This window comes from Vulpes vulpes, chromosome 4 (assembly GCF_048418805.1).
Source record: "Vulpes vulpes isolate BD-2025 chromosome 4, VulVul3, whole genome shotgun sequence".
In the NCBI taxonomy this organism is placed as follows: Eukaryota; Metazoa; Chordata; class Mammalia; order Carnivora; family Canidae; genus Vulpes; species Vulpes vulpes.
This window is the reverse complement of record NC_132783.1, coordinates 97674370-97700035: the sequence shown is the minus strand read 5'-3', so window position 1 is coordinate 97700035 and position 25666 is coordinate 97674370. Positions and strand designations below refer to the sequence as shown.

Below are 25666 nucleotides of genomic sequence, written 5' to 3'. Positions count from 1 at the left end.
TGGGCTACATAGACAAACCCTCTTCTGGCTTCAGTCCTGGTGAGACTGCTGCTCAGGCAGAGTCTAAGGGGCTTCCGAGAATACTGTGTGCTGGTTTTGTCTGCATCCTGGTTGTACCCTGAGCCCACTTCTATGTACAACGTTCTGTGACCTTCACTCATCCATGGATAGGCTTGATCTGGACACTCAAAGGAGATGTCAGAGAGGGAACTTCAGATTCCATTCCAAGCTTGAAAATTCTGGAGCCCAAATCAGGTAGATGAAAATCTAGTCTCCATGAAAATCAGTCTAGAAGATCTGGCCCTCTAGCTGGAGATGTTTTGAATAATCTTAATCACAGGACGATGACACTTGTTGGAGGGCAAGTATCTCCAACGTCCTCAGGGGCCAGATGGAAATGAAAGAAGCCAGCCAGTGGCATCTGCATGTCCCACATGTTGTCTAGAGAGTTGCTATAGAGTTCTGGCGGATTGTTATCCATCAGGAACACAAGTATGTTGCCAAACCTTGACATTTTTCGTTAGGTGCCAAAAATAGAGCTCTATATGGAATTCTCCCCATTTTGAAATATTGGTAATTAATTAAAAACAAAACAACAGACAATAGTCACAGGTCCATGGTCGACAGAACATGCCTAGAGGGCAGAGCTGATTTGCAAACTCTGCCCTGTGATTGACATTTGAGGGAAGCAGACTGGCTAGAGCTAAGGGCAGGCACTGAGATGGAGCAAGAGGTCAAGCTGACTTAATCTTGGCCTACCTTTGGAATGAAAGGTGGACCCCAAAGGACTGACAAGTTTGACTTGTTCTGTTAAATAATAAGGAGGCAGAGTAGCAAGGCGGTGGGGTAGGGAAGGTAACATGAGCTTTGAATTCAGAGGCTTGGGTTCAAGCCCTGCTCCCCTACGTAATAGTATATAATGAGTATATTATACAACTGAGATTGCTTCACCTCAGTCTAGGTTGCCTCATCCACAGAATGGAGAATAAATCCTAACCGGGTCATGAGAATGAAATTTATGCGTAAGAAAACATCTGCCACCTGGTCGGTACCTTGTTCGTCTACTTTCTTTCAAAGGTTCAAGAGTGAGGGAGAGATCTGATAAAAGCAGTGTTTCTGGACGGACGGCTAAATGGCAGTTTGGACACTGGAGACAGAAAGACTGGCTAGGTTATAGGCAGTGTGACCAATTTGAGAAGACGAGTAATTACTACCATGTGGCCTTGGAGCCAGGCCCATTCCCAGTGACAAGACCATAAAAGTTGACCTCCTGGCTCCTCACGAGTAAGGTGACCGACAGGGTGCAATACAGTGCCAATAAAAGCTTGGCTGTGCCAGCTGTCCTGTCTGCTTCCCACCCTGTCCTCAGCATCCTTAGGGCAGCCAAGAGAGGCAGGGCCTGGCCAGTGCTGACCCAGATGCAGTTTTCAAACCCGGGCCTCAGGGCCAGCCTCAGGCCCATGCCAGGCCTTGACCTTTGCTGGGCCCCCCACAGACATCTCTCCTCTATGTTTAATAGCCAGTGAGTCTCTGCAGAGTTCTCACCAATGTTCTGAGCTGCAAAGCAAACTCATCTTCAGAAGACACTTAGTTTGAAAGCTTTGTTACATGCAGGCAAGGAACTGCCAGGAATTAAACAAAAAACAAAACACCCCTCAAGAGCTATTAGAAGAGATGCATTTACACACTAATTACAATCAAACTGTCATTGCCTGACAACATCACCAGCTTTCCCAAAACATTTCTTAAAGAGAAAATGATTTTTGGTGTGCATTAGATCACCAGAGGGGCTTGTTGGACCTCCTCCTCCAGGAGTCTGTGAATCAGGTCTGGGGTGGTGGGGGGGTGCATTTCTAACAAGTTCCAGGGCGATGCCACTGCTGCTGGGGGATTCTGCTCTCGGCAGCACTGCTGTAATGGTTCTGTTAGAACTTACTTTAGTTCCCAGTGCCAGTGAGGCTTCCCAGAATGCTTGGGAACCTATTTCCCCTCCATGAGTAAATGGCAGAAATAGGGTAACCTAATGCCTTAACATCTGATATAAGCCAAGAAATGGTAAAGGTGGAGGTGGTTCGTTTTAACCGGGAACCAGCTCACTAGGTTACAATTTGTTAGATGAACAACATCCCGTGACAGATTCAACTAAGAACCAAAACTCTTTGAAGTAAGCTTTGCCATTATTCAAGGCTTGCAGTACAGAATGTTTACTAAGGGCCAGCAGCATGAGCACCACCTGGAGCATGAGCAACACGCTCAGATCCCCACTACTGAACCTCTGGGGCAGAACATGCATCCTTCCAAGATACCGGGGTGATGCTGCCATACACTCAAGTTTGAGAAACAGGGATAGATCATTCTGCCCTCAACTAGTGATGGGCATCAGTAGTGGGCCGGGGGAGGAGAGGGACTGCCTGCCCACCTCCAGTGCTACCTACTAGCTTCAGGGGGTGGGCAGCTCCAGGTTACGTGCAGCAATCCACCCCCCTGCCCCCGCCCCCAACCCTGCCGAGGCCCGCTAATCCTGTGCAGCCAGAGGAATAGCAGGCAGAGGACAAAGGTTACTTTTTACAGGCTCACAGGCCTGGAGGCTACCATTTGGCTGAGGCTTCAGAGTAAGAGTATCAAATGATTTTATTACAAAACTTAAGCCATTTATTGATCATTCAACTTTTCTAAAAAACACAAACATGAAAATAAAATAAACACACCCAAGATTCATAAGCCCTTGCAGGATAGGAAGCAGCCCTGGACAGAGAGCCTGCACATGTTTTTCCTTATACCTGGTGTCTGCACTTCCTCACATTCTAGGGTCCCATGTGTTGTCACCTCTTACAGAGGAAAAGAAGCCGAAGCTACAAGATTCATGTACAAGAGGGTCACGTCAACTTTAGAGCTATTTGGTGCTAATGGCTTAAACATTCTAGTTGACAAATAAGCACTAATACCTACTCCATGCTATCCTTCACTGTCATTCTTTGAAATTGCATCTTTGGAACTGATTACGTTCCTTCACTATAGCTACAGCCCCTCTAGGGATACCCAAACACAAAAACCCTAAAATCCACACAGTCTTCAAGTTCAAGTATAAAGGTTTGATTCAGGACAACCCAGACTGATGTAGTGTTTCTTTATACCTCTGTAGTGTCTACTGGGTGTCATCCCCTTTGACAGGCTGACCAGATGACAGCACAATGAGGGAGCACACATGGTCAACTCTGCTACTGCCTGTTCAATCTGGACACTGCCCACAGTCAGGGCTGCATGCTGAAATCAGTGATGACCTCGGCCTGTCTTCATTCTGAAGTTGTACTCTTAAGTAACCGAATCCATTTCTTCACGGTTAATTCAATGGAGCTTCCAAAAGGTGTCAGACATACTCTGAAAAGATAAGAGAATCAGATTAAAATGCTTTTTGATAAGAGACTACATTTGATTTTAATGTTTCTAAAGAAATTTACAATTAAACTTAAAGACTGGTAATGTTTTACACTCCATAATGGAACTGAGGTTTTCCCCCAATACAGGCACAAAAAGACAACCCCCCTCCCCTTAAGGCAGTGCCCCACATGAGCTTTATGCTCTTGTTCTGTTCACTCATTGATGCTTTCTTATCAAAAATTATAAACATCTTAATGAATCTTACAAACAACACCAAAATGGACTGAGAGGACAGATTACTAACAATGGCTAGGTAAGAATCCACTGCTTACTTGCTGATCACTGCTCATATTTACTAATGTCTCAAAGCCTGCAAAAAGTATTGCTTTGTGCATCTATAGCTGGCTTTTAAGATTAAATTAAATCCCAAATGTAATTAGAAGGGGTATGCACATAACACAAGAATCCCATGGTAACTGTCACTGGTAAACTATAATCCCTAAATACAGGGAAATACAGCAGGGCTTAAAGCAAACTGAGTCTTATTTAGGACGGCGTTTTATAATACATTGTTCGACTTTATATTCAAATTGCAAGCCCAAGTTTAATTCATGTCCAGGCGTGAGACTTGTTTTATCAATTTCAGAAAAACAGAACTTTCCTTTGAATTTCTCTTGTGCACAACAATCATCCCAGGCGGTTTCTAATGAAGCATCTATTCACAGCTTAAATGTTTAGCTCTGGTGGCACAGAAGCTCATACCAAGACAGGAGAATGCTATTCATTAGTTCTTAGTAAAAAATGACTTTTAAATAGTAGGTGAAGTCTATCTGCAGTAAATGCTTTTCTGAATACATAAAGAATATGATCCCCAATAGTGGCTTACCCCTTTTCTATCCATTTTATATATCTATAAGTCAGAGATGAATGCTCCTGGACAAAAGATGGGATACCGGACCTTAGGAAGCATCCTGGGATGGAGCTGGGGGGTCCTGGCTCTCAGGCTCTGGAGGGGGCGCTGGCACAGCTTCTTTTTTCTTGGCCGCCAGGAACTCATGAATTGCTCTTTCTATCTGTGGTCTAAAGATGTGGTTTAGTTTGGGATCCACCACTTGAGAAATGATTCTGTCCACTCCAGCTTCCAACATCCCTGACCTTGTGGAAACAAAAAGATCATTCTTTGAAGGTCTGTGTACCCTGCATACCGACAGTACAATATCAAACTGGAAAAATGATACCAGTACAATCCAACCTTAGTTTTCACACATGTAACCACACTCTGTTGTATGCGTAGCTCTGTGCCATTTCACCACATAACTTCAGGTAATGAAGATCTTACCCATACCACCAGAGTATCCCCTTGTGCTACCCCCTTCAAGTCACACTCACTCCCCTCCTCCTCCTATCCCTAAAGCCCTAGGCAACCACTATTCTTGTCTCTATTGCTATAACTTTGTTCACCAATGTTACATATATGGAGTCACCACACTTCCTTTTGATATTGGTTTTTTTTCACTCAGCATAATTCCCTCATATTTCTATACCTAAGGAGGTAGGCTTCACAAGCTTTTAGATATTCCAGTAGAGTTCAGTGGATCAAGACTTGAACATGAGTGCCAGTAGTAAGAGCAAAAAAGATCTCAAGTAGATTAAAAAAACTTATCTTAGGACACCATATTCCATGACTGCCTCCACTTTTATGCCCAGCAACATTAAGAAGTCACTTGGATGAGCTATCAGCAGCACCTTATTAACTAAGGTTCCGTTTGTTACTGTGAAGGCCATGCTTTAATAAGACTCCATGCCTTCCTAAAAGCTGCCATTACACGTGAGAGGGCCATATGGACTCAAAGATTTTGTACAACTCCCATTTCCTTATGATACTAAAGATCCAACTCCTCTTGCCCAAGATCCAGACACTGCTATCTGGGTCTAAAACTCCTATGCATGTGCCGACTATGCTGAAAACTTCAAGCAAGAGGGAACTGTGTTTCACAACTTGAAGTATCTTTCGATGCACCCGGCAGAGTTTACACAGGAGTCTAAGGAGGTTGGATAAACTAGCAGGAATGTCAGCTGAGTCCTTTGCTTACATGAACCTTAACTTTAATAAAGGGTGGACTGCTAGGACTTGTATGTGGGATTTGCTGTAAAGTGCCATTCACCCTGACCAAATAATGATGCATATCAGCTTTCTTGAGCATCCTACATGATTACCACCTTTTCACTCTTAATTCTACTTACTGAACCACACTCTGCCTCAGACCATTTCGCAACTGGTTTTTGTTCATTGTAGGATTCCATTCCTGCTTGTCCAGATGTGTTGACACAAAATTATCCACCTTCTGCCTCAGGTTTTGGTAAGCTGGCTAAACATTAAGAAGAAGAGGCAAGGAAAGAAGTTATATGCACCAAAGTTTTAGAAATCAGTCATTCAAGAATACTGCTTTTCAGAGAAATGTAGATTTTAAAACCTTAGAGACACTTCCACCATGCCTATGAAGATCACCCCACACAGCACAGCAGAGCACACATTAACAAGCAATGCAAGTGCTTACTTTATGGTGGGCAGGCACAAGGCCAGATGCTTTATCATCCTACTTACTTTCCAAGTAATGGTACAGGGAGGTTCTAGAACTCTCTCCTGCCCCCATATTAGAGATAAGAAATTTACACTTAGAAAAAAGAAACAACTTGCCCACATGGCCAAAATGTGGCAAATCCAAGGTCAGACCTAGTCTGTTTCTAAATCAGAGGAACTGGGTTCTAGCCCAGAGCCACCACTAACTGGCCGTCTGACTTTCAACAAGTCACCAACCTTTCAGTCTCAGTTATTTCCATTTGTAAACCTGAAATGCTACGCCCCACTTACCTCACAGGGTATCTCAGCAACAAACAAGGACTCAGGAAAGTATACTGTATAAAATGTAGGGCCACCCAAACTTCAGTGCGCTGTGAAAATGGGAGACTAAAGTCAAAGCCTATGGAACACTGGGAAAGGCTGAGGCGAAGCACAGCTTAAGTCCAAAAATGGAGCTTGAGCTATTTATCAGCCTCAAATGTTTTGTATCCAACTATGATCAGAACAAAATTAGAAGGAACTTGGTAAACACATGGAATATATGTTCTCAGCCTCCAAGACCTTCTGGTACAATCAGCTGCTCTTCTTCAAATCAAGAATAACAGTAAGCATTGCTGTTAAGCATCACCCCTGTTCTGCTGCGCAGGGACTGCTTCCCTACCCCAATGAAGTTGGGAGTTTTAGCAACACGATATGGTCTTGTCAATGGAGTGCTAGTGACACCAGACCTTCGATGTGGTTGTGTTCTGTCTAGCTTGGTTCTTGTGCTCTAGTGACCGTCTATAAGGGCATGTCCTGGGACCTAAGATGAGTTTATACATAGCCGAGCTAAACGCAAACCCAGGCCACCTGAGTCACCCAGCTGAAGCCTACTTAGGTTAGCTGAACTCTAGCTGACCTGTAACCCTATCAGCATGAGAATGAATGCTTATCCTAAGCCATTGTGATTTGGTTTATTATGCAGTGTCACCGAGGCAAAAGTTTGCTAACAGGTAAATGAAATAGACCAATCAGCAGGCTTCAACTCTATATGCAGATTCTGCCAACGGCCAAGAGAATTGACACACAAACACCCATGTACTATCTACCTAGCAACTCCTCCTTCTTCTCCTCACAAAGGTCCGGCAGAGGGTGCCATGTTCTCCTGACGGCAAGGCTGGTGCCTGACCCATGCTAAGACAATGCTGATGTTCCCTGAGATTTTCTGAATAGGAGTTGAGAGTCCTTTTCTATAGGAAGAAGATGTAAGATGTAGTCAAAATACTAGTAACCAAATGGATGACTCTGCAGTGACAATGAAAGAGTTATAGAGCAGAGATGAAAGACAGACCCTGTGGAGCATCCTTGGTTCCAAACGCATCCCTCTTCTGGCAGTTTGCTCATTTTTTTTTTTTTTTTTTAAAGATTTAACTTATTTATTCATGAGAGACACACACAGAGAGAAGCAGAGACGCAGGCAGAGGGAGAAGCAGGCTTCATGCAGGGAGCCTGACGTGGGAATTGATCCCGGGACTCCAGGATCACGCCCTGGGCCAAAGGCAGGCACTAAACCGCTGAGCCACCCAGGGATTCCCCCAGTTTGCTCATTTAGTCCTTTCTTGCATTCCTCAAGTCAACAGATTCACTCCTTTGTTTAAAGGAACTAGAATTAATTTGTAACTGGGAACTATGCGTCCTGATATTATACTTTCTGCTATTGAAAATACGTTACCCTGTTTGAAATAAGTTACTGCTTACTGAAAAAGGACAAAGGACAGCAAATATCATCCCCAAACCTGAAAAGATCTTGACAATATAGAACAATCCCTTCAGTTCTTCAAGTGAAAGGACAGTATGTATCTGCCATTAACATTTTATTGCACTATCTATCCCTCACTTGATTCACTTATCAGTTTGTTCTATTTGTATTTTGGGTGCATTGCAAAGTAAATTACAAACATCATCAGTACATTTTCCCCTAAATATTTTGGCAGTCTGGGAAAGTGCCTAAGCCTAAGAATATACATTTCTAACAAATTCTCAGGTGAGGTTGGTGTTGCTGATCCAAGAGTCACACTGAGACCATGGAGCTAAAGCAACAGTGTCTGAAAACACACTGTCTTCCAGAATTAAAACCACCCAGTAGCTAATGGAAGGAACATATAAGGTGTTATGTGGGGGGAGGCTCCAACTCTCCTTTGCCCGACAGCTTTACAATACTGATTTCCTTTTTTTAAAGATGTTATTTATCTATTCATGAGACACATACACAGAGAGGCAGAGACACAGGCAGAGGGAGAAGCAGGCTCCATGCAGGGAGCCCGACGTGGGACTTGATCCCAGGACCCCAGGATCAGGTCCTGAGCCAAAGGCAGACGCTCAACCACTGAGCCACCCAGGCATCCCTGTTTTCTTTTTAAAATAACATGCATACTACATTGATTTAGCCGCATAAAACTGAACATAAGAGATATGAGTGGAGAACTTGTGATGGGAAGTTAAGAATACCCAGAGTCCCGGGAATGGTGGAAACTCAGTTGTGATGTATCTGAGACGCCTCACATAAGGAAAATTAAGCATTAACCACTTCTAGCACCACTTACTGTTTATACTATCAGGTCCACATGTCAGTTTTCTACCCTACAGTACAAGCTTTGAGGACAGGTAATGACTTACTTGTTCCTGTATCCACACAGCCCACATGCTATAGGCCAGTAAATTTCAATGACTAAATGGAGGATGTCTTTTCCTATCTCTGAGTTGCAATTTTAAGTTCACAGTCCTCCTGTTAGATAGGCAGATTTTCTCAGAGAGGAGAAATCACTTCCCTAGAGGAGTTAGCAGGGCCTCCCAAACCGACAAACCTAATCTTCTTAGAAAAGCTTCTGAAAAGGGAGAAAATGGAACATTCCAGCAACTACTGTTATGTCTGATAACACGTGGCTTCATGGAATTCCCAGCACTGTGGCAAGTAACATGAAATAGCATTTTACTAGGAGGCATTCGGATCTAAAATTGGCACCAAATCCCCTTTAAGCCACGGTGGAGTAAAAGGGTGTCGGTTCTGGAGTAAAAGGGCAATTAAGGGTGTACCTTAATTCGACTGGATACCCAAAGTGCAAATCACTAAGCTAGCGGAAAGAAGGAATAGCTAGCTACCACACTGTGATGACGGCGCACTCACGCCATTCTCGCTTCCTTACTGGTCTTCTCCAACGTTCTTAACACACAGAGGTTTGTTACTGAGGGGCTCAAAGACGTCTCAGCTTGGGAAAGAGGATGTAGGCTCTCTCCCCTACGATCACAGGAAGGACTGGACTGCCGCCCAGCCAGCAGTGATGGGGCTGGGAGCCCAACCCACGTGTACACGACTCAGGAAGCTTTCTGCACTGCCTCAAGCGGTTTAAAGTATCTTCTGGTTTTCTCTCTGCTTTAGAAAAGCCAAGCTGCAACCCTGCCGTCCTCACGCCCGGCCCCGGCTACCTTGGTGTCCACGTCGGCCAGGCAGTCCCGGCGGAAGCTGTCAAACAGGCCCCTGCTCTTGAGCTGCTCCACGATGAGAGCGATGAGCTGCGGGTCGCCGGGAGGCAGCGAGGCCGGGTTGATGGGGCCGCCGCTCCCACCAGCCCCCGTCGCGCCCGTGGCCGACCCCGCTGAGGCCTGGCCCGCTCCGCCGCCGCCCACCGAGCCGGGGCCCCCGCCGCCGCCGCCGTCCGCCATGGCTGCGCCCCGGGACCACAAAGGAGACCGAACACGGCTGCTCAGGGACAGAGAGACTGAGTCGTGCAGAGATGGCAGAAGCGCCCAAGAAGGAGGCGGCGGGGGAGGTGGAGAAAGGGGAGGCGGAGGGGGGAGGGGAGGGCAGGGAGGGGGCGAGGGCGGGGGCGGGGGGGGCGGCGGCGGCGGTGGCAGAGGAAGCCGGCTCCGAGGCAACGGGGGTAGTGGTAGGAGCGGTAGCAACTGCCCGCTCCATCTCCGGCGCTCCGCGGATGACGTCACCGCTGGCCTTTGCATTGTGGGGCGGGAAGTTTTCGGCAGTCATCCTCGCCTTTCTTATAGGCAGAGGTCTGGCTGATGGAAACTACAACCCCCAGGCTCCTGCTCGCTCGGCGCCAGTGTGCGGGACAGAACGCGAATTGGAGGCCCGGGCCCTCGTGATTGCCGCAACCTGCGCTGGCGTTTCTCGCGCAGTCACTGCCCCGCTGGTTTTAAACCAGCAGGTCCCACCCAACTGCCTAATGATAAGAATCATCTGTGGGACTCGTTAAAAGTATAAACAGGTTTGTTCGTGACGTGTTCGGATTCAGTATTTTTCGGTCGGGCTCTAGGAGTCTGTGCTTTTAACACGACACCCAACGCCCTCCTTGAGCAATAGGAGCCCGGGCAATTTGGGCAACAGTAGACTAGTCAAATTTATATTATGCCAAAAAGAGAAAGGTACTTTCTCTCCCTTCAGATTTTATTCTTTTTTTTTTTTTTTAAGATTTTATTTGTTAATCCTGAAAGACACACAGAGAGAGGCAGAGATACAGGCAGAGGGAGGAGCAGGCTCCATGCAGGGAGCCCGAGGAGGGACTCGATCCCGAGACCCCAGGATCACGCCCTGGGCCGAAGGCAGACGCTCAACCGCTGAGGCACCCAGGCGTCCCTCTCCCTTCATATTTAAAAAAAAAAAAAAAAGATTTTTAAAATTTATTCATGAGAGACACAGCAGGCTCCATGCAGGGAGCCCGACGTGGGACTTGATCTGGGGTCTCCAGGATCACGCCCTGGGCAGACAGCGGCGCTAAACCGCTGAGCCGCCCCGGGATCCCCTCCCTTCAGATTTTAATATCAGTGCACACTTTTAGGAAATTGGAAAATGACAACATTGTGAAAAGAAGACAAAAGTTTCCGTGAATTCTTTTCCTGCGTGTGTGGGTTTCCTCCCAGATAATAGACACTGCCAATAATAGTGGTGATGATAATAAATTAATATCAAGTAAATGGGATATGTCAGGCACGATACTAAACACTTTACACTTGGCAAGAAACTAAAAAGCAGGTAATGTCACTGCTGTTTTACAGATGCAGAAATGGAGACCGTATGTCGCCTGATCACATAGCTAGAGGCTGAAGAGGAGGCTTTGAACCCAGGTTTTCTGAATCCAAATTTTGCAGCATTTAACCCAAGCTATGTCACTCCTGAGATCTTGTGGGCATCACACACCAGGTAAGGCGTTTTATCCTGATTTGTTTTTAGCCGCAATTCACCATGGGAACTTCAGGGCTGCCACCACTGTCCTCTCCTTTTAGCCCTTGACTTTTATTAGCTCAACTCCTGCCCACTTGGGGCAATTAGATTGGCTCTTATTTCCTCATCTTGCACAGGCAGTGGGATGGGGGTGGATGTAAATAATAATCTCTGCCATATCCTTGGTTACTGGGAAGAGGCAGAATGGACCGATCTGGGATGCCCTCTTGGTTGACATTTCCTACCCAAGAGAGTTTGAATTAATCCTCAAAATAAATATTCAGGTGTTAGTTTATACTTATCCTTGAACATCAGCTCAGTCTTTCTCAATTAATGACAAACATTAATGTTAATGACATTTTCTTAATACCTTACCATCCTTGAGATGACCCAGTGCATGTGCGTGTGTGGAAAGGGTGGGTATCATTTAAGCAACCTCCAGAAAAGAGAGAGGTGTTATAGCAGGAAATGATGGATTCGCCTATTGATCTAATAAGAAAGTGATCCTGGAGATTGGCAGTAGGTGGTTCAATCTTGGCAATCTCACTGTGGGTTATTGGGACCTTGTGTCTTGGTCAGTGGCACTCCAAACTGTGATAAGTTGCTGCACCATGTATCTGTGACCTTGCCTCTGGAATTGGTATCAATGGGTGGGGGTTTGAGGAGCTAAGGTGATTAAGCCTAGGGGAGGCTTATTGTTCATCCAGATTTTCGGTAGGAAGCCACCTACTTAAATCCAGACTGCTCTCATCCCCAACCAAGGAATGTGTAATACATGATACACTAGAGGGCACCATTGCTCTGTTAATAATCCAAGACCTTTAGACATTCTATGCAGGTTATTGCTTTAACTTTGACCCAGGTAGTCTCATTTTCAGATATTCTTTAGGAAAAAATAAGTGTTGAATATATTTTTTAAAGATTTTATTTATTTATTCCAGAGAGACACAGAGAGAGAAAGGCAGACACACAGGCAGAGGGAGAAGCAGGCTCCATGCAGAGAGCATTATGTAGGATGCGATCCCAAGATTCTGGGATCATGGCCTGGGCCAAAGGCAGACCGTCAACCGCTGAGCCATCCAGGCATCCCGATAACACAAATCTTTTTTTTTTTTTTCTGATAACACAAGACTTTTCATCACTGAATCATATTCAGAGTATGGATATACTAGAGCTTTTTTTTTTTTTTTTTTTTTTGTACTAGAGCTTGTTGATCCATTCCCCTATGGAAGGACCTGATGGTTGCTTTCAAGTCTCGACCATCAAATAAATGAGCAATAAACATATGTGTATATTCTTGTGTGGATGAAAGTAACTCATTTCGGGAAATACATGGGGATGTGTTTTCTTTATTGTATCATGCACAATCTTATCTTTGTAAGAAACTGCCAAGGCATCTTCCAAATTGGCAGAGACATTTGGCGTTACCACCAGTAATGGAGTGTCCTGCTGACCCACATCCATAGCAGCATCTGATGCTGTCATCATATCAAATTTTATGCACGTTAATAGAAATCTGGTGGTCCGTCATTGTTTTAATTTCTATCACAATGACCTAATATACCATCCTTGGTAAGTGATTGTTCATATCTGTTCACCTCCCAGACTCTGGATATTCAGGAGTTGAGCAAAGCTCTGATCTCAGGAGAAGAAGAGAAGGTACATATTTCTAAGATTTCAGAGGTCAGGGATTTCTCAATAAAGCCGAGAATGGCACCTGGGCACATGTAGAGGGCTAGGCAGAGGGCCACTGGTTCTGCCTTGTGATGGATGCATCCTGCACTATTGCCCTTCTTGTCATTCCAACCCAGTACATGTGAGGGTAATTTTGTTTCTGGAAACAAAGTGACTATTTTTGCCTTGGGAGACCAATACTCCAAAGGAAGATGTTTCCATTGACCTTGAAAACTTAAGCAGGTCAGAGACAGAAGCCCTCTGGTTTTAGTGGATATGTAACATTAGAAGCCATATTCTGAGCGGGTGCTGATCCCAGGCAGTGACAGGAGAGAGGTGAATATGACCAGGGCAGAGGTGGAGTGTGTAAATTGTCCCATGTCCCTGTGAAACAGGAGCCATATGTGACATTTGGTTGTATAATGCTCTACAGCAATGATGATCATACTCTCATCAGAGTCTCTCATCACATTTGGATCTGGAGAATCGAGTTTGAACACCTGAATGTTTCCCTGTAATGTATTGTGTCGTTATATGGGGGCTCTGTGTGGAATCTTAATAAGTGTTGAAAATAAGTTTTAAAATCTTTCTTTAACAAGATTCCCAATCCCAGTGAATTGCACATACCAGCTTCTGGAATATTTTATATCAAAGACTGCATAAAAGAGTGGAAACTCCATTAAGCCCAAACCCAGGTCTCAAAGGAGAAAGGGCAGGAGCTGGAAAGAATTAAGATCTATAGGTTGCCAGGAGAGATATGAGAAAGCAGCCAAGTGCATGCATGGGTTTTTTGCATCAGGTAGTGCAGGATTGGAATTCCAGCTGTCACTTTGGGGCAGTGCGACTTTGGGAAAGCTGAATCACCTCTTCAAGCCTCCACTCCTCCAGACCTTGGAGAAGATTAAGTGCCATTTTGGCAATACATTTAGTATAATTCCTGGTTCTTAGCAAATGTTTAATAACATATTTCAGTTGCAGATTTATCTTTGGGTTGGTGGGTTATTTAATTTAATTCTGTCTCCCCCACTGACCTCTAAAGTCCATGAATGGATTGTCTGTTTCACCTAGACAGGCTCTTGGAAAATATGTGATCTATACATGAAAAAAATAACGAATGAGTGGGAAATTTGCTCTTCTACATATAGAATAAGGCTGTTTAAGATTTTTGATACTGGGAATGCCTGGGTGGCTCAGTGGTTGAGTGTCTGCCTTTGGCTCAGGCTGTGATCCCGGGGTTCTGGGATCGAGTCCCACATCAGGCTCCTTGCAGGGGGCCTGCTCTCCCTCTGCCGATGTCTCTGCCTCTGTGTGTCTCTCATGAATTAATAAATCAAAAAATCTTAAAAGATTTTTGATACTGCCTTCAATCAAATGTTAGAATACAGCCAATATTCAGAGGAGTTAGGTACAACCTAGAAAGCTGTCCATAATATAGGTCTAAATGTCCTATAATATATGACTACATGGACTAGGAGACTGGGCCAGGGAGCCAGCCCCAAGGTTAGGAGTCAATCTCTGGTTGCCTTGGTAACCGTCCATATCATCCAAGATCCTGGTCCCTAAGCAAATATTCCGGAGCCCTAAGAACTGGATCCAGGCTGCATTTAGACACCACAGCCACTTGGGGTAGACACGTTGTTGATTCTTATTCACTTCAATGGTGTGGCCCTTTTTCTTCTTGTTTCTGTGTCGTCAACCAGAGAGCTCTGCCAATTCTTAGGCTGGACAGCTGTTCATTTCCTAATTAACAGCATCCAGAGTTTCTCAAGATTGCCTGTCTGTAGTGTGTTGGCTACATCTATGCCATGTGATCTCGGCTGCTTCATTTTGTTTCTCTCTGATGTTTCTGAATGACAAAATGGATCCAAATACACACTAAAAAACAGGTCTTTAATAAGCAGGAGTTCTCAGCACCAATCCGTACTATCACTGCCTTTCCTACCAACCAAATATGTATCTTAGATAACATTTCAGGCTTTGCTGTTTTTAATGCATTGTCATTTGGAATTATTACTAAAGGATTTCTAGTGAAAGAGGTAACCTGAGATAATAATGAGAAGAGAGTGAGAAGTTTGGGATCTGGGTTGGGTTTGGACACAGCACCTCTGCTTATTGTCTGTGTGACTTAGGGTCATCCATTAACCAGTAAGAGCCTTGGTTTGGTCATCTGTAAAATGGAGATGATATTAATACCCACCTTTTGTTGCCCTGAAAATTAGCAGTTATGTATATGCAGAACCTGGTACATAGTAGGCCCTTAATAGCTAATAATATGGTCTTGATACTCGGTTGTATTCTATTAGTGGGACAGAAATCTTGATTAATATGTATCCAGAATTACCATGTATGTTACTTTAGGAGTTTTAAGCATTTGATAACATAGGGAACCACTCAGCCATCCTTTAAATTAGTGAGCTCAGTAAAACCAAGTTCATAGTCCAGCCCTCTGCTATTGCACCGGAGTCTGGACCCATCATCTATGTTTGTCATATTACTTCTAACACCATCTCTCATTCTCCAGTGACACTTCTATCTACCTATTTGTTTCTAGTTGCTTATGAGGTATCCATTCTCCTTCTTTATCAACAGAACCCAATTTTGTTTGAAGCTGCAGATGCCCCTTTAAAATGTACTACCCTAGGTTCCTTTGTTGCTAGGGGTGACCATAGGTCCTGCTTCTGACCAAAGAGATATCATCTGAGGTTCCTGGAAAACCCTTGCCTTGCTGATAGAAGCACCACCCCCTCCTGCTATATAGCAAGAAGGCACAGCAGTCATGAACCAATAAATGCCCTGAGGGTCAGTTGGGGCCATGTAATTAGTTCCAGTCAGTGATTTTGAGCAGCAGTGACTTGTGTCATTTCTGGGCCAGACCATTTACATACCAACATGAGACCTTCCAAGAACCCTCTTTCCATCTAGTGTGATCAGCAGCATGATTTCAGACAGTGGCTGATCTGTCATCCTGGGCCCCAAAGTCAGATGTGGAGCAGAGGCCCCATTGGCCCCTGACGAACATGTTGCAAGAGTGAGAAATAAGCTTTGATTGTTTTAAACCATTGAGCTTTTGGAGTTGTTTGTTTTTTTTTTTTTTTTGGAGTTGTTTGTTAATGTGGCATACCCTAGTCTATTCTGAGTGATACAACCCTGACCACATTCCTCCACTAAATCCATCGTCTGTGAAGTAACTGAATGCTAAAAACACCTGAGTGAATGGCTGACTGATTGCCAGGCCCCATCCCTTCTGCTCATGTCTAGAAATGATTGTACATTGGCCTGGTTTGATATGTACCTTCTTTGAGACAGCTTTAGTCAAGTCCTTCTTCAACTTTGGTGGCCATTCAAATTCCCTGAGGACCTTATTAAAAATATAGATGCTTATTAAAATTATTAAAATTGAAAATTAAAAAAATTATAATAGATCCACCCAAACCTACAGAAGCAGTCCCTAGAGGTGAGTCAAGGCCAGCTGCATTTTTAAACAAGTTTCTTTGGTTCTGACAGTGGGCCAGGCAGGGCTGGGGACTGTCATCTCTCTGGGTAGAAATTTCCAACTCTACCAACAGGCCAGAAAGGGTGATTATCTTCGGCATGTGAGTTTTCAGCTTCTCGCAGTCATTCCCTTCCCAGCTCCTGCTCCCAACCCCCCATCCCTGTTCCCAGGTGGCCACTTTGACCTAAAAGCAGTTACCTTTGGTGCAGGTTCCCTTGAATATGTCAATGACATCTCCTCCCTGACCCTTGTATCTCTAATCTGTCAGAAGGAGGGAGTTGAACCTGGGTGGCCAGAAGAGCCTTCTGTGAGAGGTGTCAGCACTTAACAGTCTCACATCTTTCACACACACATCACATAGCGTGATTGTGCTGCTTCTAAGATAATGCAGGCTTAACACATATGTTATAGGTATAAATTCCTAAGTGAGCCGTATGCCCTGTGGTGTAACCATCAGACAAAGTTTAAAGCTGTGTGACAGTTGTCTTCTTTATTCCTTTGGTGTTTCTCTGTGACTATATATTTAGCCTTATTTGAAGAGAATATATAAATTTGAAGATTGGATCCCAAGGCCCAGGGTAATGGCCCTCCTGACATCCCCTCATCCCACAATACCATCATGGGTCTAGGAGAGGCAGAAAGAGGCCTGGTGTTGGGTGTCCTGAGCCACTTTCTGCAGCCAGGCTCTGTCAGGCCAGCAGAGGTCTCTGAACTGAGAGGAGTCCCTTCCATTTCTGAGAGCAGAGCTGGCTTTAGAGTGTGCTAGATCTTCATGGAAACACACTGAGATCCCAAAGATATATGATGGGGAGAGGCCATATAGCAGGTTGCCCCAGCCAGAGGAAGGGAAGTAATATTTGTTGAGCGCCTACTCTACACCTGGCCCTGGTGGAAGCCCCTTACCCCTACTCCCTGTAGTTGCGCCAATGGCCTCACAAGGCAGACAGACGTTCTTCTCGTTTTACAGATGAGGACATTGAGGTACAGAGAGGAGAAGTCGGAATCAAAGTTCAGACAAGGTCTGCCTAATTCTAAAGCTAGCATTCCACCTTCTATAATGGTCCCCCTTTTAGGGGGACTGTGACTTCTGGAGGCAAGCCTGAGAAGGAATTCTGGCCCACCACATTGTAGCTATAGATTATGGGTCATGTCTCTTGTTGGAGCTCAGTTTTCTCACGTGTGACATGATGGTAGTGACAGAACTATTTCATAGGGATGTTATGAGAATTATGCGAGAGCTCCTGACAGGTGCTAAGCTCTAGATCCATGCTACCTGTGATCGTTCCAAAGAGAAGACCGGTGGCAGTTTGTTGAATAGGGAAGGGCCTGCGCATGGGTGAAGAGGTATATGCATGTAGATTTTATTGTTCCTGAACTCAGGAAGCTTTCTCAGGGCAGGGGGGCTGTTGTTTAATGTGGCCTTTGGGTGCTTGAGCTGCCCTGGTGATGACAAACATGCTGCATTCACCCCTCCCCATGCCTCTATCCGCTGTCTGCTGTTCCCCCCGACCCCTGCCCTGGTGGCCGCTCTGCTGGGCATTCCAGGCTACACTTGGACATTCATATCCTTCTGAGCTCAAGGACAGAAGTGCATTGGGAGCCCCTGGGAGCTCCAACACCCTATGTCCTTACCTTCCTCCCAAGACAACATAGCCAAGAAGGCTCTAGAAGGTGCCTGTGGGCTTACAGAGGAAGTGAGTGCTCTGAGCCCACTGACTTCCTTCCATTGCCTTCTCTAGCCAATCCTATGAGGTAGCCATCTGGTTTCGGGCCCAAGTTGGCAGCAGGCTGAGTGTCTTTGGCAAGTTAACTTACCTTCCCTAACAGGCCTCACTTTCTCTACCTGCAAAACAGGGTGAAAATCATCCCTACTTGCCATCATTTTTGTGAATTAATAAAATATGGTACATGAAGTATGTAGCATGGAAATTGGTGTACAGCAGGTGCTCAATACCTCATGGTTCTTCTTAACCCCTTGTCCTTGCAGTACATATCCTTGATAGTGGAGCTGAACCACTTCTTTGTTCACTCAGAAGTCATGGTATCTGCATTCTGTTCCAGGTACAGAGAGGTGGAGGGGAGAGAGGGGAGATACACACGTGAACTCGGCCTTGGTCCTCATCCCAGAGGAGTTCAAAACCTGGAGGGAGATGATTAATAGAGTGCCTGAAGAGGGAAGTGGGTACAGCGGGAACAGAGGCTGCAGGTAATGGTTTGAGGTAGCCTTGGGGGAACATCACAGAGGAGGCGCTATTCGAGCAAGTTCCTACTGACTGCAGTGGGCTTTTTTTTTTTTTTTTAATTTATTTATTTATTTATTTATTTATTTATTTATTTATTTATTTATTTATTTATTTATTTATGATAGTCAGAGAGAGAGGCAGAGACATAGGCAGAGGGAGAAGCAAGCTCCATGCACCGGGAGCCTGACGTGGGATTCGATCCCGGGTCTCCAGGATCGCACCCTGGGCCAAAGGCAGGCGCCAAACCACTGCGCCACCCAGGGATCCCTGCAGTGGGCTTTTTGCCCTTCCTTTTAGAAGAAGTTCTCTTGAAGACCTCCAGTTTGTAAATCTTGGCAGGAAATGTAGAGCCCAGATACTTGATTTCTTAGCTTCCCAAACATGTGGCCTCAACCCCAGCTGTCAGAGGCCACCGTGGCACTCTGATGCAGCAGGGGAGCATGTGAGGAGGCAACAGGGAAGTGGTGTCCCTTTTGGGGGGGCCATGGTGGAGTTCCCGCATGGATCCAGTACCAGTGCAGGCTGCATCAGAGGCACCTGCTCCCTTGTCTATCCCAGCACTGGGGTAATAATGTCACCATGGAACATCCAGTAGTGTGATTTCACGTGTGGCTCCTGTCTATGTCATCTTCCAGTCTGGATCTCTGGCCCTCTCAGAGATTCTGGGAGCCACACTGTGTCATTTACTATATACCTTTACTCCATTAATCAGCCAGAATTCATTTTTGTTGGAATTAAGAATATTTCCCAGATAAGTACTTAGAGAAGGGAGAGGCTTGGAGTCCCAGGCAGAAGGTACAGCTTGAGCAAAGGCCCAGAGGCTTTCTGGGCTTTTGCTCAGAAGAGCATGGATATATTCTGAAAGGAGTTGGAAGCCCGAAAGTTCTGTGGGACTGCAGAGAGTGTATTCCATGTGGGCTCTGGTGGGGACCAGTGATAGATGAGGTTGGTGGAGTTGGGTGGAGCCTCAAATGCTGCCATTTTAGAGGTTGAATTTGACCTTGGGTTGGGGACAGTGAGTTTTAAATAGGGCAGGACCAGCATCAGATGTGCAGTTTGCAAATATTTCTCTAGGACAGCACAGAATGTGATTGGACTGGGTGAAGCTGGAGGCAGGGAGACCAGTGAGGAGGCTGCAAAACTCCTCTCACATGGAAGATGTCACCTAGGGCCCCTGCCCCTTGAGATCTAGCTCAGCTTTGCTCATCCCTGCTGCCCCTGCCATGGCCATCCTGGCCCTGCAGAAAGCCAAGCTTGACCCCTTCTAGATTCTCCACAGTCACCTCTGCCTTGGAGCTCTTGCCTCTACCATATTCATTGTAGCTTGTGGTTTTTGTGTGAAACTCCGCATCTTGATCCTTTAGTACTGACTGAAATTCCAGAGATATCCGAGGAGGCACTGACATTTCAGCAACATTAAAAACAAGTGCAAATTGTGCTTTCAACCTTCTTGTTCTTAGAGGACTTTCCATATCCTGAGGGATTCGTGGTCAGCTTTTTTTCTAATGAGTGCACTAGCCTCTGGCCAACTTATTATTTCCTGGTCCTCTCCCCGTGCCCCATCTCCTCTTCACTCCCACCCTCATGGGTTGCCAGTGGAATGCCAACTTCTCATGATGGGATGCACTACAAGTCAGCTCTCTTCAGCTCCTCTATCCAAACTGAGCCCCAGGCCCACTTTTGCATCTCCTGGCCCATCACGGAGGTCATCCAAACAGGATGGTGATCCTTTTAACAAGCTCCACACTCCTTTGAAGACAAGAGCAGTTAACATGACTTTTCTGTTTCTGCTGTAGCTGTTCACAGTTGTGTTTTGCTGTTAATAACTGTAAACCACAAAGTAACAGTGGCTTATGCAAGACAAGAGCTTGTGTGTCTCATGTAAGAGTCTGGAGGAAGGCAGTCCTGGCAGATAGGGAGGCTCCATGACCTTCCGACTCCTAAGCTCCACCATCTTGAAAGTGCTGCCTCATGATACAAAATGGCTGCCCCAGTCTTCTAGCCATAGGCTTGGAGCTTTCTCGTATGGCCTCCAGTTAAAAATTGGGGTCCATATTATTAAGGAAGAAGTGGCACATGTACATTGGGAGGAAACCAGTGGTCTGTGCTGTATCTGTGTATCCCCCACTTACCTCAGAAGCTACAACTACACTCTTCCCTGGACTGGGTATTGACCGGAGCTTTGGTGTTTACTCTATTCATCATTGGCCAAGATGGTACCAATAATTGTTCTCACTCCTTTTTTAGAAGTGTCAACATTATAGCTTTAGGAAGGGCTGTTGGTCCAGTCGGACCTGGGTGTGTGAGGCCCTTCAGAGGTGCAGGCGGACTCATTGCTCCAAGTGCCTGGCTTCTCTGCATTTCTCTGAGGCTCTGCTTGCCTATTGTCTCTCTGTGGCTGAAGTGGGTTAGGGCCCAGCAGCCTATAGATGTCCCAGCCCCTGCTGCCTGTCAGCCAGTTGCAAGCAGAGCGTTTGTTTCCAGTGAGAACATAGAGCTATGGAGAAGTGCCCATCTTTCTAGGGAGATGGTGCCATGGCTAAAGGGCCTCTGAGCAAGGATGAGGCTGCCTGCCCACCTGAGTGAGCTCCAAGAGTCTGCTCTTGGCTTTCTGCTCTGATTACTCCTGGCCCTTCTGGTGCTTCATGGTAGACTGTGCCCTGTACGTTTGCCACTGCCCTTGCAGTTTGAGTGGATTGCCTGCTGTGACCACACCTGAAAGTGGGGGATTCCTCGAGCCTCTGAGGATGCTAGAGGAATACACAGATCTTGGTAGCTCCACTTGGAATGAAACTCTGGTCCATTTCAGTGCCTTTTCTTCTGTTCTTGCCCTCAGTGGGTTGTGGTTGGCAGGCTTTTTGTAGTGGAACTGTGGGCATCATTAATGCTATTCACCAGATATTCAAAGACAGGATCCACCCAAGACAGGATTGTGCCTGCTGGCCCCAAAGCAGGGCCATGTGAGTAGTCCAGCCAACGAGCCATGAGTAGAAAAGACATGTATCACTTCTCGACTTGAGCCTTTAAAAATTGCTGCTTCAAATCTTCCATTCTGTCAGGGTGACAGTGGGCAGTGTTTGAAATGGTGGATGCTCTGTCAGCTTGAGATCTAGGTTAAGGATGACCTGGAGCAGAGCCCCCAACTGGCCCCTGATGGCTATATAGGATGAGTAATAAATAAATCTTTAGTGTTTGAAGTCATTCAGATTTGGAACTTTTTTGTTATCACAGGATTACCTAGCCTACCTGACCAATGGTGCCCATTTACCATTTATGTGGTTGTCTGGCATCCCAGTGCCCTTCCTGTTTGGAACTTTGCTATATCCTCTGAGACTTGTTTTTTCTTTTTTTTCCCATGTGAAGGATTTTTATTTTTATTTTTATTTTAGTATATTTTTTATTGGAGTTCTATTTGCCAACATATAGTATAACACCCAGTGCTCATCCCATCCAGTGCCCCCCTCAGTGCCCATCACCCAGTCACCCCAACCCCCCGCCCACCTCCCTTTCCACCACCCCTTTTTCATTTCCCAGAGTTGGAGTCTCTCAGTTTCTGTCACCCTCTCTGATTTTTCCCACTCATTTTCTCTCCTTTCCCCTTTATTCCTTTTCACTATTTTTTATATTCCCCAAATGAATGAGACCATATAATGTTTGTCCTTCTCTAATTGACTTACTTCACTCAGCATAATACCCTCCAGTTCCATTCACATCGAAGCAAATGGTGGGTATTTGCCCTTTGTGATGGCTGAGTAATATTGAGAGGCAGAGCCTTCCTGTGGAAGGTGAAAATGCCAGCTACCCACCCACCTTCCCAGCCTCCCTTGCAGCTCAGGTGGAGGCACGTGGCCAACGCCAGCAGAGATTGTGCTAAGCTGAGGTGCCAGGGACTGTGTGTTTGTAGCAGCTGCAGTGATGACAGTCCTGGGCTGGTTCTGTAGCTAGAGTTTGGGTTATGCTTCTGGCTGTGTGACCTCCCTTTTTTCTTGCCTGCTTCCTAGCCTCGTTTTCCAGCCTTCCCATCTGTTCTGTGAGCACCCAGTATCCTTTCTATAAATTGCCTTTCAGCTTAAATCACCCGGTGTGCATTCATGCTATTGGAGACCAGGAGCCTTGGACCAATACAGCCAATTAGGGGGCAGTTATGAGGCTGCAGGGAGGCAGGAGGGAAGGAATTGGCAGGATACTGCTAGCTTCTCTTCCCCTTCATGAGCTGCTTCCGTAGGAGCAATCCTTGTCTATCTTAGCCTAGAGCCAGGCAAGAGGTACTGGGCTAGGGGGTTCTAGTCAGACTTGGGGCACCTTTAGGCATGTGAATCATACATTCCTTATCTGTAAAATGGGGTAAATAGTAGGAGGTGTTTGCGAGGAATGTATTTGAAAGAGAATACATTTGGGAGAGTTCTGGGAACCCTAAGTCAAAACCCTGCTGCAAGTTTACCACTTTATCCTTTTAAGCATTAACTTGCCTGAGTATATCCAGCTGGGGACTCTTAGGTGGCATGACTGTAAAATGGGGACTGCCCCTCATGATGCAGTTCTGTCACTCACCTCCTGGGTGGTCACAGCTCAGTCCTCTTAATTTTGACCCGTCTGAGGTTCTGCCCAAGTGCCCAGAGACCTCATATTTAAGGTAATGAGAAGATTCCTGATGAACTTGGCAAAAAAGCAGAGGAATGTAAAGGTGGGAAAGGATATTAGGGATTATTTTCTTCAATCCTTGCAATTTCTAGAGCTCAGAGAGGAAGGCCTCCTGACCCACAACCACACGGCAACTCTTGTGGTTGAGCTGGGGGTTGGGTTGCAGATCATTTCACTCTGACAGTGCATCGTAATCCGGAGGTATACTTGTGCTGTCATACACATTTGCAAAAATGATCTGAAAATATAGCAACTCTTCCTCAAATTTACAAGCCTCATTTCATAGCAACCTATGATCACCCGATCATTATGCCCCCTGGAGAAGGATCCACATCTTTTTTGCTTTCTCAGCCATCTAAAACACTTTATTGCGGAAGGGTGAAAAATTGCTGAATTGATCTTTTTAAATTAACATGGGATCCAAATGAAAGAAATTTGGAAGAAGAGAACTTTCTCATCCAAGTGGCTGCCAGCACCCAGCCCCACCCCCAATCCCCCAGCCGAAGTGTCCCTTGTTCTTGCCTGCTCTGTCCCAGATTCATGGGCAGCTCTCCGAATCGTTGGCAATTTTCTCTGCACTGTCCTGACAACCTCGGGCCATGAAATTAAAAAGCTAGTTACCGAATCTTGCTCCTAACAGCTTTGTCCTTGCCAGTGATTCCACAGAGAAATCTGGAAGAGGGAGCCTCCACTATGCCTGCAGTAGGCTGAAATGCCACTGGAATGACAATGGGCTTCACCAGGGGAGGGGGAGAGAATGCACAGTTTGCCAGGAATGAATGCATGAAAGAAAGAGGAACTTTGGGCTTCCGATTGAAAGATTCCAGTGTCTCAGCAGAGGTCTTGATGGGCCTTTACTCTAGGACCTGCTACAAGATGCTGAGCAAGGCACATTTCCCCACACCAGTGCCCTCTGGTCCTCCGCCAGGGCCCAGAGCTCATAGCTAGAGAGCTGGGAAGTCAGAATTTGGGGAGGAAATGGCTCCAAACTGGGACGAACCCTGGGAGGCCAGCTCCACCTAGCCAGCCTGCCTGTGGCCAAGGCCCCACCCATCACCACCTCAAGTCTTTCCCCTGAATGTAGACACTAGTGCTCACTCCACATACTGTCACCACCAACCCCCACTCCCAAGGAATTTTAAGAACTATCAAAACCTGAAGAATTTTAATTACCTCTAATTAAGAAAAATATTTTAGAAGACCACTGTGGAGTGGCTCACTGCAGCGTGGGTGTCACTGAGCTGCAGGTGGGTGGGGCTCAGTCTCTTGGCCTTGATGCCCACACAGAACAAGGGCCTGGTAGATACTCCGTGGGCAGAGGAGTCAGAATAGCTCTCTTTCCTGTATTGCCCCCTCTAGGCCCCAGGCTTACAGCCTGACACATGGATATACAGGGAAGGGGGAAAGAGGTGTTTGAGCTCTGGGTCACCAGGGAGGCTGAATAAGGTCTTTGACTTCATAGCCGAGAGACCTTGAACAAGTTGCTCAATCTCCCCAAATATGGCTCCTTGTCTGTGAAATGGGAGTCACCATGGTGGCCACTCAGAGGGAAGCTGTGAATTAAAGGCTTACAGGTCCAAAAGCTGGCTGTATAGTCATTATTGAATCATAATAAAAACTTCCCAGGACCTGGAACCAGAGCCCATCCTGACCAGGAGATTCTTCTTGAGAGCTTTGTTTTCACTATCCCTGGGGGACTTGAGATTATTAGTGTTGTTACTGGACAGGCCTGGCATCGAATGGCCCCTGGGAAGCTGTGTTGGTCCTCACTGTTGAACTGACCACATGCATTCACTCAGTCACTCAGTTGCTGCTTCATTTATCTGTACCATGTTTATCAGATGCCTTCTGTGTACTGCCCTGTGCTGGGGTTTGCGCTAAGGGAGTAAGTGAAAGGTGGCATGGGCTTGGAGCTGACAAGCAAGCAAGAAATAAACAAGCTAAATCAAAATCAAAACCATTTTGGGTTTAGGTCGGGAGGGGGTCAGGGAAGGCTTCTTTTTGAGAGGCGTTGTTTGAACTGAGACCCAATAATAAGAAGGAGCTGGCCGTGTTCAGACCTGAGGACAGAAGCCAGGGAGGGAGCAAATCAAGACTTAGAAGTGAGAGGCGTAGTGTGTCCATGGTTGATGGAGTGGTGGGGTGGAGGGACAGGGGTAGCGGATAGGTTCATTGGAGAGATCATTTCACAGGAGGCCTACCTGGAGGGTTTGTGCTGGGCCTGCAGTCCAGGACATGTGCTGCAGGTGGAATACTGTCTCTAGGGTCTTCCCTGAGGCTTGTTCCAGACCCCTATGTGTCCTACACCTGCTGTGACAGGTCTTACAAAATAGAGATGTGGCACCACCAGACACCACATTATTATGTATGGCCCACCTTTTCAAAAGCACATGTCTCCCTGACCTTGAGGTCATGCCTGGCTCTGGAGGATGTACTTTCCTGTC

General features: G+C 46.0%; 1 protein-coding gene and 1 long non-coding RNA gene across 4 annotated transcripts in view; one reads left to right on the top strand and one right to left on the bottom strand.

The window, feature by feature from the left end:
- Nucleotides 1-2613: 2613 nt before the first annotated feature.
- Nucleotides 2614-9861, bottom strand: BOD1 (biorientation of chromosomes in cell division 1). 2 transcript variants are annotated; one of them, XR_012001172.1, is made up of 4 exons: nucleotides 9422-9861; nucleotides 5623-5747; nucleotides 4265-4533; nucleotides 2614-3378 (listed from the first exon to the last, which is right to left on the bottom strand). XR_012001172.1 is itself a non-coding variant. In XM_026006941.2 (4 exons), the coding sequence occupies exons 1-3, from the start codon at nucleotides 9656-9658 to the stop codon at nucleotides 4338-4340; spliced, it is 558 nt and encodes a 185-aa protein (XP_025862726.2). In that variant the 5' UTR covers nucleotides 9659-9861; the 3' UTR covers nucleotides 2614-3378; nucleotide 4337. The 2 variants fall into 2 exon arrangements, 1 of the variants encoding a protein (XP_025862726.2); XM_026006941.2 differs by having other exon boundaries at nucleotides 4337-4533.
- Nucleotides 9862-10049: 188 nt separating this feature from the next.
- LOC112926062 (uncharacterized) overlaps nucleotides 10050-25666 on the top strand; it is a 132370-nt gene continuing 116753 nt past the window's right edge. For both annotated transcript variants that reach the window (XR_012001173.1, XR_003236247.2), the window contains exons 1-2: nucleotides 10050-10218; nucleotides 11006-11150. This is a non-coding gene — a long non-coding RNA (uncharacterized lncRNA). The remainder of the gene's footprint in view (nucleotides 10219-11005; nucleotides 11151-25666) is intronic.

Bases quoted from the DNA above. Each gene is read 5' to 3' on its own strand.
- BOD1 (XM_026006941.2), bottom strand. From the start codon at position 9,658: ATGGCGGACGGCGGCGGCGGCGGGGGCCCCGGCTCGGTGGGCGGCGGC. The intron at 5,748-9,421 runs GTAGCCGGGGCC...CTTAATGTTTAG, and splicing joins TGGCCGACGTGGACACCAAG to CCAGCTTACCAAAACCTGAG. The intron at 4,534-5,622 runs GTAAGTAGAATT...TGTTTCCACAAG, and splicing joins CTGAGGCAGAGTGTGGTTCA to GTCAGGGATGTTGGAAGCTG.